This window comes from Emys orbicularis, chromosome 11 (assembly GCF_028017835.1).
Source record: "Emys orbicularis isolate rEmyOrb1 chromosome 11, rEmyOrb1.hap1, whole genome shotgun sequence".
Classification (NCBI taxonomy): Eukaryota; Metazoa; Chordata; order Testudines; family Emydidae; genus Emys; species Emys orbicularis.
Window position 1 is genome coordinate 63,276,026 of NC_088693.1, and position 16,715 is coordinate 63,292,740.

Genomic DNA, 16,715 nt, shown 5'->3' on the forward strand with positions numbered 1-16,715 from the left:
CTGTAGACGATGGATCGTGTGGTGTGTCCGGGGTGGAAGCTGGAGGCATGAAGGTAGGCATAGCGGTCGGTGGGTTTTCGGTATAGGGTGGTGTTAACGTGGCCATTGCTTATTTGTACTGTGGTGTCTAGGAAGTGGACCTCCCGTGTAGATTGGTCCAGGCTGAGGTTGATGGTGGGGTGGAAGCTGTTGAAATCATGGTGGAATTCTTCCAGGGTCTCCTTCCCATGGGTCCAGATGATGAAGATGTCATCAATGTAGCGTAGATAGAGAAGGGGCGTGAGTGGACGAGAGCTGAGGAAGCGTTGTTCCAGGTCAGCCATAAAGATGTTGGCATATTGTGGGGCCATGCGGGTGCCCATAGCGGTGCCACTGGTCTGGAGGTATATATTGTCACCAAATTTGAAATAATTGTGCGTGAGGATAAAGTCACAGAGCTCAGCAATAAGTTGTGCTGTGTCATCATCAGGGATACTGTTCCTGACAGCTTGTATTCCATCTGTGTGTGGGATGTTTGTGTAGAGAGCCTCTACATCCATGGTGGCTAGGATGGTGTTTTCTGGGAGGTCACCAATGCATTGTAGTTTTCTCAGGAAATCTGTGGTGTCACGGAGATAGCTGGGAGTGCTGGTGGCGTAGGGTCTGAGTAGGGAGTCCACATATCCAGACAGTCCTTCAGTGAGAGTGCCAATGCCCGAGATGATGGGGCGTCCAGGATTTCCAGGTTTGTGGATCTTGGGTAGTAGATAGAATAACCCTGGTTGGGGCTCTAAGGATATGTTGATTTGTTCCTGTGTTAGTGTAGGGAGTGTCCTGAGTAGATGGTACAGTTTCTTAGTGTATTCCTCAGTGGGATCCGAGGAAAGTGGCCTGTAGAATTTGGTATTGGAGAGTTGTCTGGCAGCCTCCTTCTGGTAGTCAGACCTGTTCATGATGACAACAGCACCTCCTTTATCAGCCTCTTTGATGATAATGTCAGGGTGGTTTCTGAGGCTGTGGATGGCATTGCATTCTGCACGACTTAGGTTATGAGGCAAGCGATGTTGTTTTTCCACAATTTCTGCCTGTGCACGTCGGCGGAAGCATTCCCTGTATAGGTCCAGACTGTCATTTCAACCCTCAGGAGGAGTCCATGTGGAGTTCTTCTTCCTGTGTTGTTGGTGGGAGGGTATCTGTGTATCAGTGCACTGTTCAGTATTATCTTGAAAGTATTCTTTGAGTCGGAGGCGGCGAAAGTAGGCTTCCAGATCACCGCAGAACTGTATCATGTTCGTGGGGGTGCTGGGGCAAAAAGAGAGTCCCCGAGATAGGACAGACTCTTCTGCTGGGTTGAGTGTGTAGCTGGATAAATTGACGATATTGCTGGGTGAGTTAGGGGTACCCCTGTTGTGGCCCCATGTGGCAGATAGGATTTTAGACAGCTTATGGTCCTTTTTCCTTTGTAGAGAGGTGAAGTGTGTAATGTAGATCTCCTGTCTTATTTTAGTCCCAGATGATCACTTTAGATCCCACTGGATGCTCAGTTACATCTCCTTTGGCATTGAACCATGCCTTGGTTTTTTATACTTTCGCTTCCTTTCTTACCGCCACACTCCTGTGTATCTCCAAAACCTGCATCTGCAAGTCCTGTACCAGGCTTCTGACAGGGCCACTGTAGCTAGATGGGCTGGAACTGGGTTAATTATATCCTTCCATGCTCTCACTGGTCTTCCCATCAAGGCATCATTGGGGGGAAAAGCTTGTGGATTTGTATTCTGTACCTGTGATGCACATTAGTACCGGTAGTAACGCTTCATCCCAATTGCTGCCTGTTGAATTCACCTCTTTTTTTTACCTTGGATCTGATGGTCCTATTTATTCGCTCAACCTGTCCTGCTGCTTCTGGCTGACAGAGAATGGGAACCTTTTGATCTCCATCCAGACAGATGCACACTTCTTTGACCCCACAAATCCGCGCCCATTGTCTGAGTCAATAACCTTAGGCTCCCCATCTGCAGAACACATTGCTAATCAATTATTTCACTTTTGTTAGGGCAGTCACATATTTAGTGTGGAAGGCCTCCTCCTCCAGGTGTGAGAAAGCATTTACATCAACTAGCACAGGGGGCCGGCTTTAAGCCGATTCGGCTGATTCCCCGGAATGGGGCCCCACGCCTAAGAGGGCCCCGCAACGTCCGGGGCTGCCGGCAGAGCGGAAAAAAAAAAAAAAAGCTGCGTCCTGCTTCTCCCCCCTCCCTCCAGCGCTTGCGCCGCCATACAGCTGATCAGCGCAAGCCTGGGAGGGAAGGGTGAGGAGGAGGAATGCGACGTGCTGGGGAAGAGGCGGAGCCAGGGCAGGGATTTGGGGAGGCATCCAATGGGGCAGGGAGGGGGCAGGGCTGGAGGCAGGGCCATGGCGGGGATTTGGGGAGGGATCCAATGGGACAGGGAGGGGGCGGAGTTGGGGCTGGGGGGGGCACGGGACAATTCGCATCCCGGTGTGGGGCCCCGCACATGCTAAAGCCGGCCCTGTTGTTACCCGATAAGGACACCTCCCGAGTATAGTCTATTAGAATTCATTTCCATGGACCTCTCAGTGCCTGTCTCAGAACAGCGTTTTTTGTTAGCTGGATTGTGTCTGGCACAGATTAGGGAAGTATCAAGGTGTTCCTTCAAGTTTCTTTCCCATTGGGGCCACCACCATATTTTTGCTAATCTGTCTTTGGCCTCTGTGTCTTTGGAGTGATCATCCACAGTGGACCCAGGCACCCATAAGAGCCGATCTTTTTGCATATTTTGTGGTGCCACCCATACTGAACCTTTCTTTAAATTAAACATGGGAGTTCTTGCTGTATGATTAAGTTTTGACCTTGTACATTCCTGTTTTGCTCCCAAAGTGGTCTTAACTTCACATCCTGTTGTTGAATGCTCTGTAGCTCACTCCGCTTTATCTTATTGTGATAGTTGCTGGCCTAAAGTGAAAACTGCTACAAGGATAGCTTTCAAAGCAGTCTCCCATGGCCAGGGTGCTTCTGTAACTGCTGCATTTCTGGCTGCTAAATCGGCTGTCTCATTTTTGTTGTTTATTGTTAAATAGGTTCCCTTTTGTGTGTGTGTGTGTGTGCACGTAAGTGTCTGATTTTTAACCATGTCTGTTGGCTAATGAGGAGCTTAGAGATAGTGGCAGGGTAGAAGTCAGACTCGAACAGCTTAATGGGAGTAAATTGGGAGGCCCAAATAATTTCCATCCAAGAATATTAAAGGAACTGGTACATGAAATTGCAAACCCAATAGCTAGGATTTTTAATGAATCTTTAAACTCAGGGGTCGTACTCGCTAACTGGAGAATTACTAATATAGTTCCTATTTTTAAGAAAAGGGGAAGGGGGGGGGGGGGGAAATGATCCGGGAAACTAAGGGCCTGTTAGTTTAATGTCAATTGTATGCCCGGTCTTGGAACAAATTTTGAAAGAGAAAGTAGTTAAGGACGTAGACGTAATTGGGGGGGGAAATACAACATGTGGTTTTACAAAAGGTAGATCATGCCAGACCAACCCGATTTCCTTCTTTGAGAAGATAATTGACTTTAGATCTACTGCATTTCATTTGTCTCAAATCTATCTGCTCTAATTTACCTGGATTTCAGTAAGGCTTTTGATGTAGTTCCACATGGGAAATTATTAGTTACATTGGAGAAGATGGGGATTAATATGAGAATTGAAAGGTGGATAAGGAGTTGGTTAAAGGGAAGACTACAATGGTACATACTGAAAGACGAACTGTCAGGCTGGAGTGAGGTTACTAGTGGAGGTCTTCAGGGAAGACAGTTTTGCTGACATGCAGTTTTTTTTAAAGATTAGATGCCGGGTGCTAGAGGGGCTAATTGGGAAGTAGCACAGGATTGTGGGAAATGCCCACCAGACAGCTGGTCTGCAGGGAGCCTCATAACCTGGAGGGGGTGACGGTAGTGCCCTAGCCAGAGGGCTGAGTCATGAAATCATGAAGGGTAGGTCCCAGGACTTGCCCTTGAACTGGGTGTAGCTGTTTGGGTGGGTGGACTGGGCCAGGGGCGCTTTTCTCTTCCTGCCTCCCACAGTCCTCTGCTGGGCTGCTGTTGGTGGCTCCTACAGTTAATCCCACACTGAGGTGCATGGGGCTGTTCAGCACTCTCAGAGCTATTGTTTCAGGCTGGCTACAGACTTGGGCAGACGTCTCTGAAGTGGTTCCACCTGGGTCATATTTTCAAGCTTTGGTTTACACCCCCCGGGACAGACACCTCAGCTTTCGTTACACACAGAAAGTTCCAGTGTAATACGAAGATTCCAGGAGCTGGGGCCCTCGACCCAGGCCTATAGTGCCTATGGCTAGTTAATCCTGCCCTGCCCTGGATCGGTGCTCAGGTAACTCTGGCCTGAGGCTCGGCTGGGAGAGAGCTATGATTGGTGCTGCCTCTCGGCTGGGAGGAGGATGTGGCTCATTCCTGCCATCAGCTGGGTGCTCAGCTCTGCCTGCTCCTTCCCTGGTGGCTGAGGGGGCTCTGGTTGCTGTTCCCTGGTGATGCTCCCAGGGCCCCTTCAGCCCTAGCTCCAAATCTATGGCCATGGGTGAGCTGAAGGATTATGATTTAGACTACAGCTCTATGGTTACAGTCCTCCCGCCGCCTCTCTATGGTCCAAGTCCTGTATGTTTCACTCTATGGTTCAGCTCCTACTACGTGCCCTGCACTATATTTGGGTAATGCCTGCACAGCCATGGAAGTGATTGGGAGGGAGTCTTAGATCCCTGTACATCCTTGTGTGGCTGCCTAGGCTTGAGCCCTGTGTTTGGCGTTGAGCACTTTGTGCTGGAAGTAGCTATGCAATGCTGGGGGAGGGCAGGGAAAGATGAGGGACTAATTTTGGATCAGAGGATGATACCGTAGCCCAAGAACACAGGACAAGCCTCGACGTTCCCCTTAATACACTTACAACAGCACGCTGAGAGCACAATGGTTGTTAAAGCATTTTATTCACTGAGACCCTTCCAGGCAAAAGGCGTCTTGATTCAGTAGAGATCAGTGGCACGTCTCAAAGAGCCGACTTTGCCACTCATAGAGCCCCACTCGCTGAATCTCCGGTACTGCCCTGGCCTCAGCAGGTATTGGCGGCCTCTGTAATTCGGCAATTCGTAAAGGATCCAGTACCCCTCCAGCACAGAACAAGAGAGCATCTCGGGGGAGCGTAGCTGGTCCATGACTTGCGGAGAGTCCTCGGTTAACTCTACCATGTTGCCTCTGTGATCCTCCTTCTCATAGATCTTTATCCTGTAGGTGCCCCTGTGCTGTGACAGAAAATGAGACAGGGTAATAGTGACTGCAGCAGGCTGGCTGCCTGTGATCCTGGGCCCTGAGTCAGCCCTGTGCACTGCTCCAGTGATGCAAAGGGCGCTTAATGCTGCCTCTGGTCTCCAGAGGAGGGGAATCCTTGAATGCTGCAAAGGCAGCACATCCACCCATTTGAGTTGGAGCTATGCCAGCCGTGACTCCCACCCATAGGCTACACTAAGTTCTGCTGGGGGGCGTTTCAAGCTTTAGCAGCCCCAGAATCAAGGAAACAGAAAAGTGACTTTGTTCTAAAGAGTCACAGAAAATATTGGGCCCAATTCTCCCCTCACACTGGTGTAACTGTGGGCCTCAGGGAGTTACTCTTTATTTTACATCAGTGTGAGGGGAGTGGGCCCAGTGTATCTCCAAATCCCCAGAAGTTACGGAAACATTTTCTCTTCTTAACTCAAAGTATGTTCTCGGTCACTGTCCATATTCTTAACCACAGAACAGCTGCACCCATGCCCAGAACAGGCAGTAGTAGTGGAAGCTTTCATATCCTATCCCTGCAATGTCCCCCCAGTCATCCTGGAAGGACGACCACTAGGAGGAAGAAATCAGTTCTCGTTTTCAGTCCTTGGGAGCTCAGTTGAAAATGATCAAGCAAGTGCCTTATGACGGTGGCTTGGGCAACGTTGCCATTTTTTAAAAGCAAAATCCAACTCACAGGTGGGATCATCCGGCAGGACTTAATGGAGGTGCTGAAACCCTCAGACTGCATGTCGGGATAATCCCCCCGTTTCAGAAAGAACTGCTGTCCCTGGAAGTTGGGACGTTCATAGAGCATGAAGCAGCCACTTTCCACGCGGACGGAGTTACAGCGGCTGAGCTGACTTTGAAAATCCGGCCGGTCGCTGCTGCAGTCAACAGAGCGGCCCTGGAAGTTTCTGTCCTCGAAAAGAGTGATCTAGTGTGAGAAACAAACGGCAGAGTTTTCAGTAACATCCTATACATCCGAAGAAGTGGGCTGTAGCCCACGAAAGCTTATGCTCTAATAAATTTGTTAGTCTCTAAGGTGCCACAAGTACTCCTATCCTATACAGTGTGACTGCGTCCTGGTATTTCTGTTTCTCTCCATCCAGCACACTAGCCTGAAGTGTCTGGGCCTTGCATTTTACTGACTCTGGTGATAAATTGATATACCCCTGTGACTTCAGTGGAATTGATCCTCATTTACACAAGTGTAACCGAAAGCAGAATTGGGCTCTGAGAGATTAATATACAGGGACTAATAGAGGTGGTAGGCCCCCTAGCTCTGTGTTCTTGATTCTCCTCTTCTACTGGTATAGGCTTGGAGTAACTCTTTTGACATCAAGAGACTAACTCTGATGTAAATGGGAGGAGAATCAGGTCCCTGGCTTCAGCCTGGCATACCAAACAATCCAGTCCAGACAGGTTTCTCTTACCTTTTCCATCGTAGCTGGATTCAGGCTGCAAGCCATAGTACTCCAGCCGGGCAACTGCCTTTTTATACCTCACAACCAGTGTGCACACGTTAACAAAAGTCTTTTCTCTGTTCATAGAGCCAACTCATGACTCTGGGGTCTCATTCACTCTTTGTACTAGTGTCTATAGGTTTTGTGTAACGGGGAACAGGTTTTATTCCTATTGTTACCAGTGAGCAGTTCTGGGTCCTGGATCTGTCAGCACAGCCATTTTTACATTGAAGACAACATAGTTCAGGAGAAGAGAGAAACTTCTGGCCAAGTGACAGAGGGGACTGGATGTCGATGCCATCACAATCCTTTTCTATAGCGTCTCTACAATTACATTGTTATTAGTGATGCAGAAGTGGTACAATAAAGACGGAAGAGGGTTCAAATGTCAAAATAGAAAGTAGGGAGATAAAAACAGAAATGTGTATGTCAAAAAAAAAAAAAGTCAAAAAGGCTTAGGTAGACATCACACGTTTTTTTGCCATTCAATAGCTTTGTGGTCAGCAGTATGGAGTCTGGAATGTCCTCCTGCGAGACCATCATGAGATGTACACCTGTTCAGTAGGTGTGCAGCATCTATCCTCACCCACAGCCACACAGGGTTGTTTTGAGTCTCCAGGTGTGGTCATTTCCAGCACACCTCATCACCCCACATCTCAAATGGTTGAGATTGCATCATACATAGTGCGGGAGCCCGAGGCCAGGCAGTCTTCCATCAGGCTGAACGAGCCGAAAGAGTTTCTTGGGCCTTGTCTACACTACAGAGTTTTGTCGACAAAAGTTAGGCCCTTTAATTAAAGCGCTTTCATTAAATCACTGTTGCATGTCCTCATTATGGTCCTTGTGTTGGCAGAGCCCATCCACACTAGCAGCTCTTGCATCGATACAGAGCAGTGCATTGTGGGTAGTTATCCCACTGTGCAACTAGCCATAGGGTTTTGGGAAGGGTTTACAACGCCTCATGGGGTAGGTACAGTGTCACATGATGCAGGTTTCTCAATCCCATCATTCCATGGGCAGCCTACCAAATTGCCAGAAGTGTATGTGGGGCAGGATGGGGAGAGTGTGTGACAGGGACCGTGTGTGTGTGTGACAGAGAGAGACAGAAACAGTGTGTGTCTTGGGGAAGTGAGTGAGAGATTGTGTGTGTGGGGGGAGAGTGTGTGTTTGGGGAGAGTGTGTCGGCATGCTGTCAGTCTAAGTTCAGACAGCAGCCTGAGCACCCAATCCTGCGGGTGGGGGACACCTCCCCCCCACATCAGCCCCTGGCTCTGCACAGCACAGCAATCTTCCTCCCCTCCCGTCCCCGCAGAAGCAGCTTGCTCTGCCTGCCTGCCAATTCCACATTAATGGTTCTGTGATTCCCTCCGAGTTCTCCCACAGCCTCCTCAGCTGCCAGGAGCAGCATCTTCAGCAGCTCTGTGAGCAATCCATGCTATGGAATGTCAAAGCTTGCACATGCCTGCAGGGCAGCCGAGTTCAAAACAGTGAGCAGAGCGGTCATGGTGGGCATTGTGGGATACTGGGGGAGACCAGTTATGGCGACATAACGAACGGCAGCATCTACACTGACGCTTTGTCACTTTTACTTTGCTCCAGAAAGCTCCATGCCTCTCGTCGAGGTGGTTATATTTTGTCAGCAAAACGACAGAGATTTGCCGCCAAAAGTAGCTTTGTGGGGTGGACACACCTGCGCTGTTTTGTTGGCAAAAGCTGCCTTTTGCCGACAAAGCCGTATAGTGTAGACAAGGCTTAGAGAGAGAGCAGCTCGTTCCCATTCTGCTTGCCACAGTGTGACAGTGTCCGCCGTGGACCTAGTCAGTAGCATAGTTCAGATTGGTGTTCTGCTGATGCGTCAGAGGCAAGGCACTTCCCATCAATGGCTCCAGAAGTGGGGGAGCCAGAGGACCATGCCCCCCACTTTTAAACATTGGTGTATTTTTGGAGGACAGAGGGTGGTGTTGCCCACCAAACTGCAAGCCTCGGGGAGGTGCAGAGCGCATAGGTGGGAGCTGCGCTATGTGGTGGGGGGAGCATGTGGTAACATGTTATTCCTTGGGAAATTAGAATATAAAATATTAGTCTCGCTACAGAAATCATTTTCCAGCTATTGTGGAGTAACTTTTCTTTTATAATGGTGTCTTATGGGTGAAGCATAATATTGGATTGAACCTATGTACTTAGGCCCTGTCTATACGGGGTTGTTTTTGCACTGCTCAGTGTGTTTGACTTTAGAGGTTTTTGCTTGTACAATTAGATTGATGTAGTTGGACTGGTGCAAATTTTCCTAATCTAGATAAGCCCAGAATGTCAAGTTCTGAATTGATTTGAAGTTGGTTACCAGTTAATGCCAATGTCATATATAAAGCTTTCCTCAATAGATCGCAAAGTGCTCCACCATCTTTAAAGTATTTATTCTCAAAAGACCCTTGTGAGGTAGATGGTGTGATTTTCTCTGACACCTCTTTCCTCTCTTCTTCCCTACAACCCAGTTCAACTCCAGGATTTGTCATTCAGTTATCTTTATTTGGCATACAGCAACACTTCACTGAGCTGATGAAACTCATATGTGAGGTGGTGGTGGATGTAGTGTGACAGTCTGTACCCCCATTTGTACTCCTTTTATTGGACTATGATACATTTCATACAAAGCATGCCTTGTGAGGTATCATTCAAAAACTTATAATTTCCTGATTGTCATTGTCCTTGTAAAATATGTGTGGCAGCATTGTATGTAAAGTTTTAAGATTCTATTGTGTTATGTTAATAAGAGCAGCCACAAACCACTTCTTCAGAGACAAAAGCCAAACTGACGCCTCAGCCAGGTGTCAACAAGATCAAATGGACAATCACCTGGTTAAGTGGCCATTCTTTGGCAGGAAAGGGGGAGTGAGTGAAAATCTATATTTTGACAAAGGACGAGCTTGAGACTTTGTCTTCTGGACCTCAGCTGGAGATGGAAAGGGAACTATAAAGGGGGGGAATAGACACCCCAAAATACTCTTCACTTTCTCTCTGTTCACAGCATCAACAACATCTGAAGGACAAGGAAAGTGACACTGGATTGGGGCAGGGGTCCAGTCTGAAAAGGAATCCAGTCAGTAAGACTGCTAAAGTATGTAGTGAGAGAGACCTTTGCTTTGAATTCATTTAGCTTATTAAGTTTTTCTTTTTATTTCTTTGTAACCAGTTCTGACTTTTATGCCTCATTATTTGTAATCACTTAAAATCTATTTTTCTGTAGTTAATAAACTTGTTCTTTTGTTTTACCTAAACCAGTATGTTTGCACTGAAGTGTTTGGGGGAACTCCATTTGGGATAACAGGGTCACTTACAAGTTTAAACTAGTGTAAATGGTGGATTCTTTGTAACGTGAAGTCTTTAAATTATTATTTGAGAACTTCAGTAACTCAGCCAGAGGTTATGTGTCCACTGTCTAGTACAGGAGTGGGTGGGTAAAGTTCTGTGGCCTGCAATGTGAAGGAGATCAGACTAGATGATCATGATGGTTCCTTCTGACCTTAAAGTCTGAGTCTCTGTCCACTTTGACAAACTGTTTGGCATTTAGCATTTGCCACATAGTTCTGCGTTTGAGTTCCCTTTTATTGGTAGCCTGATATTTGTTCAGAGCCCACTAGGCTAGCATTAATTCAAGTCCAGAACAAAGATCAGCTTAGAGTGAGATTTTTTTTCTTTTATCAGCACAATGATAACTTCTGTTAATTTTCCATACTGAGCTGATTGACATTTCTAGTTGTACTGTAAAGTGTTTGACCATTTTGTTTTTTACTTTTATCGCTGCTAAACCTGTTTTACTTTTCTTTCTTTTTCCTTTTTGTATATAATGGCTACTGCCATCTCTATACTATATATATATATATATGTATATATTTTGCTGGCATGCAGTTTTTTTTAAAGATTAGATGTCGGGTGCTAGAGAGGCTACTTGTACTCTTCTGCAGGCTCAGCTTCTCCTATCAACCACTAGGAAGTAGCACAGGATTGTGGGAAATGCCCACCAGACAGCTGGTCTGGAGGGAGCCTCATAACCTGGAGGGGGTGACAGTAGTGGCCTAGCCAGAGGGCTGAGTCATGAAGTCACACAGAGCACCCCAAGTCATGAAGAGATAGAGCGAGATGGGTCACAGTGTGAGTACCCGATGGAAGGGGGCATTTGCTTCTGGAAGTGGGACCAAGGTCCCTCTAGCCTCGGGGACAACAGGGGTCATTTGACCCTCATACCCTGAGCTGAAGGGATAGAGGTAGGGTAGCTCCCAGGACTCACTTTTGAGCCTGGGTGTATCTCTTTGGATGGGTGAACTGGGCCAGGGGTGCTCTTCTCTTCTTGCCTCCCACAGTCCTCTGCTGGGCTGCTGTTGGTGGCTCCTACAGTTAATCCCACACTGAAGTGCATTGGGCTGTTCAAACCTCTCAGAGCTATTGTTTCAGGCTGGCTGCAGACTTGGGCAGACGTCTCTGAATTGGTTCCACCTGAGTCATATTTTTAAGCTTTGCTTTGCTTTACACCCCCCTATGACAGACACCTCAGGTTTCGTTACACACTGGAAGTGCCAGTGTAATCTAATGATTCCAGGATCAGGGGCCCTTGACCCAGGCCTGTAGTGCTTATGGCTAGTTAGTCCCCAGCCCTGGATCAGTGCTCAGGTAACTCTGGCCTGAGCCTTGGCACCTGGCTAGGGAGACAGCTATGATTGGTGCTGCTTCTCGGCTGGCAGAGGGTTGTGGCTGATTCCTGCCATCAGTTGGGTGCCCAGCTCTGCCTGCTCCATGCCTGGTGGCTGAAGGGGGCCTGGCTGCTGCTTCCTGGTGATGCTCCTAGGGCCATCTGCCCAGGGAGTGAAGACTGGAGCTCAGCCCAGGGCCTCTCTAGCCCTGGCTCCAAGTCTCTGGCCAGGGGTGGACTGGAGGACTATGATCTAGACTACAGCTGTATGGTTACAGTCCTCCTGTCTGCCTCTCTATGGTCCAAGTCCTGCATGTTTCACTCTATGGTTCAGCTCTTACTACGTGTCCTGCACTGTATTTGGGTAATGCCTGCACAGCCATGGAAGTGATTGGGAGGGAGTCTTATACCCCTGTACATACCCTGGGGGAGGGCAGGGAAAGATGAGGGACAACTTTTGGATCAGAAGATGATACCGTAGCCCAAGAACACAGGACAAGCCTCGACGTTCCCCTTAGTACACTTACAACAGCACGCTGAGAGCACAATGGTGGTTAAAGCATTTTATTAATTGAGACCCTTCCAGACAAAAGGCGTCTTGATTCAGTAGAGATCAGTGGCACGTCTCAAAGAGCCGACTTTGCCACTCATAGAGCCCCACTCGCTGAATCTCCTGTACTGCCCTGGCCTCAGCAGGTATTGGCGGCCTCTGTAATTCGGCAATTCGTAAAGGATCCAGTACCCCTCCAGCACAGAACAAGAGAGCATCTCGGGGGAGCGTAGCTGGTCCATGACTTGTGGAGAGTCCTCGGTTAACTCTACCATGTTGCCTCTGTGATCCTCCTTCTCATAGATCTTTATCCTGTAGGTGCCCCTGTGCTGTGACAGAAAATGAGACAGGGTAATAGTGACTGCCGCAGGCTGGCTGCCTGTGATCCTGGGCCCTGAGTCAGCCCTGTGCACTGCTCCAGTGATGCAAAGGGCACTTACAGCTGCCTCTGCTCCCCAAAGAGGGGAATCCTTGATTGCTTCAAAGGCAGCACATCCACCCATTTGACTCAGACCTACACGAGCTGTGACTCCCATCCTTGGTGCAGAGACTATGTCTGGGGTGGGGAGGAGGGAGCCCGACCAGACACAAGAGGGGACAAGGCTGCAGTGTACAATGCTGGCCAGTGATCGCATAGGCCTGGGGTTCTCAACCTTTTTCTTTCTGAGGCCCTGTGATGGGGCGTGATTGCCCTGTGGTGGTACTGCAAGGGTGAACTCTACTCTTTGGGCCAAGGAGGCCATGCACCCTTGGCCCTGCTGGGCATGCTCCAGCTGGAGACCAGGTATAAAAGGGAGCAGCCCAGCTCATTCAGGGCTGACTGCCGAGGAGGGAGGACGCCCGCTGCAGGCTCCAGCCCGGCAAGTGCTGAGGCCCCAGAAGGCGGAAGCCAGAGACGCCGAGACCCAGGACAACGCCCAAGCTCCTGCAGGCGCCCAAGCGGTGACAGAGCTGCTGAGAGCCGCAAGGCTGAGGAGCCTACGGACATCGGAGATTCCAGGACCACTACACCAGGAACAGGGTAGGAAGTAGCTCACAGGGACTAGGCATTGTACTGAGTGGTGTCTGTGTGTTTTGCATGGATTCCCCACTGACTCAGTGGCCAGCAAAATTGCCACTGTAAGGGCTTCGAGCTAGAACCTGGTGGAGCAGGAAGAGCACGGGTCAGGCCAAACAGCCCTATTGAAGAGGGCTATTATACTGACTCTGGGTATTGGGCCGTGCAGCCCCTCTGGACAGGGCAGACCTACTGACTCGGGTCCCTAGGCCACACAGCCCAGCTGCACAGGGCAGCCCTGCTGACTTGGGCCACAAGAAGACACAGCCCTGAGTGAGGGCAGTCATATTGACATTTATCCATAGGCGAAGCTATCCCAAGACCAGGGGTGATCATATAGATTCAGCCGCAGGGCCATAATTACCCTCACCCCATCCCAAGAAGGGACGGGGCACACTTGCCCCACAAAAGGCCCCCTAACATGCTGTAAAAACTCCACAGCCCCTTGTGCCACAACAACTGTTTTTCTGCATATAAAAACCAGGGCTGGCATTAGAGGGTGGCAAACAGGGCAATTATCCAGGCCCCATTCCACAGGAGGCCCTGCGAAGCTAAGTTGCTCTGGCTTCAGCTTCAGGCACGGGTGGTGGGGCTCGGAGGCGGTGGTGCTTTGGCTTTCTGCCCTGGGCCCCAGTGAGTCTAATGTCAGCCCTGCTTGGAAGGCTCCTTGAAACCTGCTCGCGAACCCCTAGGGGGCCTCGGATCCCTAGTTGAGAACTGCTGGCAGAGGCTACACTAAGTTCTGCTGGGGGGCGTTTCAGGCTTCAGCAGCCCCAGAATCAAGGAAACAGAAAAGTGACTTTGTTCTAAAGAGTCACAGAAAATATTGGGCCAAATTCTCCCCTCACACTGGTGTAACTGTGGGCCTCAGGGAGTTACTCCTTGTTTTACACCAGTGTGAGGGGACTGGGTCCAGTGTATTTCCAAATCCCCAGAAGTTACAGAAACATTTCCCCTTCTTAACTCAAGGTATGTTGTTGTTCACTGTCCATATTCCTAACCACAGAACAGCTGCACCCAGGCCCCAAACAGGCAGTAGTGGTGGAAGGTTTCCTATCCTATCCCTGCAGTGTCTCCCCAGTCATCCTGGAGGGACGGCCACTAGGAGGAAGAAAACTGTTCTCGTTTTCAGTCCTCAGTAGCTCAGCTGAAAATGATCAAGCAAGAGCCTTATGACAGTGGCTTGGGCAACGTTGCCATTTTTTTAAAAGCAAAATTGAACTCACAGGTGGGATCATCCGGCAGGACTTAATGGAGGTGCTGAAACCCTCAGACTGCATGTCAGGATAATCCCCCCGTTTCAGAAAGAACTGCTGTCCCTGGAAGTTGGGACGTTCATAGAGCATGAAGCAGCCACTTTCCACGCGGATGGAGTTACAGCGGCTGAGCTGACTTTGAAAATCCGGCCGGTCACTGCTGCACTCAACGGAGCGGCCCTGGAAGTTTCTGTCCTCGAAAAGGATGATCTAGTGCGAGAAACAAATGGCAGAGTTTGCAGTAACATCCTATACAGTGTGACTGCGTCCTGGTATTTCAATTTCTCTCCGTCCAGCACACTAAGCCTGAAGTGTCTGGGCCTTGCATTTTACTGACTCTGGTGATAAACTGATATACCCCTGTGACTTCAGTGGGATTGATCCTCATTTACACAGGGGTAAGCGAAAGCAGAAATGGGCTCTGAGAGATTAATATACAGGGACTAATAGAGGCAGTAGGTCCCCTAGCTCTGCATTCTTGATTCTCCTCTCCTACTGATATAGGCCAGGAGTAACTCTGTTGTAAATGAGAGGAGAATCAGGTCGCTGGCTTCAGACTGACATACCAAACAATCCAGTCCAGACAGGTTTCTCTTACCTTTTCCATCGTAGCTGGATTCAGGCTGCAAGCCTTAGTACTCCAGCCGGGCAACTGCCTTTTTATACCTCACAACCAGCGCTAAGTGTGCACACGTTAACAAAAGTCTTTTCTTTGTTCATAGAGCCAACTCATGACTCTGGAGGCTCATTCACTCTTTGTACTAGTGTCCATAGGTTTTGTGTAGTGGGGAACAGGTTTTATTCCTGTGGTTACCAGTGACCAGTTCTGGGCCCTGGATCTGTCAGCACAGCCATTTTTACATTGAAGACAACATAGTTCAGGAAAAGGGAGAAACTTCTGGCTGAGTGACAGAGCGGACTGGATGTGATGGCATCAACAATCCTTTTCTATAGAGTCTCTGCAGTTGCATTGTTATTAGTGAATGCACAAGTGGTACAATAAAGATGGAAGAGGCTTCAAAGAATAAAATAGAAAGTAGGGAGATAAAAACAGAAATGTGTATTTAAAAAAAAAAAAAGTCAAAAGGGCTTAGGTAGACATCACGTGTGCTTTAGCCATTCAGTAGCTTTGGGGTCAGCAATATGGAGTCTGGAACAGCCTCCTGAGAGACCAGCAGGAGAAAAGCAGTATGTATGCAGTGTCCATCCCCACCCGCAGCCACGCAGGGCTTTTCTGAGTCCCCAGGTGTGGTCATTACCCACACACCTCACATCTGAAATGGTTGAGCTTGTACCACAGATAACGTGGCAGCCTGAAGGCAGGAGTGATGAGAGAGAAATTTCTTAGGAGGGAGCAGCTCATTCCCATTCTGCTCACCACAGTGTCACAGCATCCACCGTGGAGCAGTTGAGTAACATAGTGCAGATAGGCGTTCTGATGATGAGTCAGTGGCGAGGCACTGCCTATGTATCTTTGAAAAGTGGCGCTGGTGGTTATCTCCTGGATTGTGTCAAGAAGATTCTTTGCTGCAATATTATGCCTGATGTTAGAAGGAAGGATATTAGAAAGGACTGGTAGCCAATCAGTGTTTGTTGGTCCTGTAGTCCCTGTTATTCTCATCATTTGATTCAATAACACAACAACTAGCATGGTGTGGCAAGAGTTTAACCACACAGAAGCACAGTATTGCCCAACTGAGTAGGAGAAAGTTAGGGCTGAACTGCGCAGTGCTTGCACATTAGCTCCTCAACTTGAGTCCGCAAGCTTCTTTAAGAGGCCGTTTCTGCTATTAATTTTCTGAGCTCTCCTAGTGGTTTGGTTGTTATGGGTAAGAGTGCAAGCTAGAGTGACTCCGAGATATGCTGGCTTTGGGTCATGAGCCAGTCATTCTCCATTCAAGAACATATTGAGTTCTTGTGAAGCATTAGCTTGATTAAGATGAAACCATGACAACACTGTCTTTGACATACTGGGATTAAGTCTCCATTTCTTGCAGTCCTCAGGGTTGTCTGCCATATCTTGGTTCAGGTTGTCCCCAGTCTTTTTGAAGTTTTTCTCTTGACATTAGACAGATGTCATCTGCACACTTGAATGGCCTTGAGGTAGTTGCAGGCAGATAGTTTGAAAACATATTGGAAATAAGTAGGAGCAAGAACAGATCTCCGAGGGATCCTGTTCTTCTGGATCCTCCATGCACTCAGTTTATTTCCTAACATGGTTTGGAATTGTCTGGTTCAAATAATCATTTCTATAGTCACAACAACCCATCAAGGTGACATCTTGACCAGCAAGCCAGTGTGCCAGGTGGCATCATATGCTGCTTTTGAGTCAAGAAGTACAGCTCTGGACATCATGGGGCACTGGGATCGAGGTGTCCAAAATGCCCTCCA

At 48.6% G+C, this 16,715-nt stretch overlaps 2 protein-coding genes across 2 annotated transcripts; both read right to left on the bottom strand.

Annotated features, from left to right (window-relative positions):
* Positions 1 to 5,022: 5,022 nt before the first annotated feature.
* On the bottom strand, positions 5,023 to 6,756 carry LOC135885321 (gamma-crystallin B-like). Its single transcript, XM_065412995.1, has 3 exons — positions 6,748 to 6,756; positions 6,009 to 6,248; positions 5,023 to 5,298 (listed from the first exon to the last, which is right to left on the bottom strand). Exons 1-3 carry the CDS (start codon positions 6,754 to 6,756, stop codon positions 5,023 to 5,025), a joined length of 525 nt encoding a protein of 174 aa, XP_065269067.1.
* A 5,308-nt stretch (positions 6,757 to 12,064) lies between these two features.
* LOC135885322 (gamma-crystallin B-like) lies at positions 12,065 to 14,931 on the bottom strand. The gene is made up of 3 exons (XM_065412996.1): positions 14,923 to 14,931; positions 14,295 to 14,534; positions 12,065 to 12,340 (listed from the first exon to the last, which is right to left on the bottom strand). The coding sequence occupies exons 1-3, from the start codon at positions 14,929 to 14,931 to the stop codon at positions 12,065 to 12,067; spliced, it is 525 nt and encodes a 174-aa protein (XP_065269068.1).
* Between the last annotated feature and the right edge of the window lie 1,784 nt (positions 14,932 to 16,715).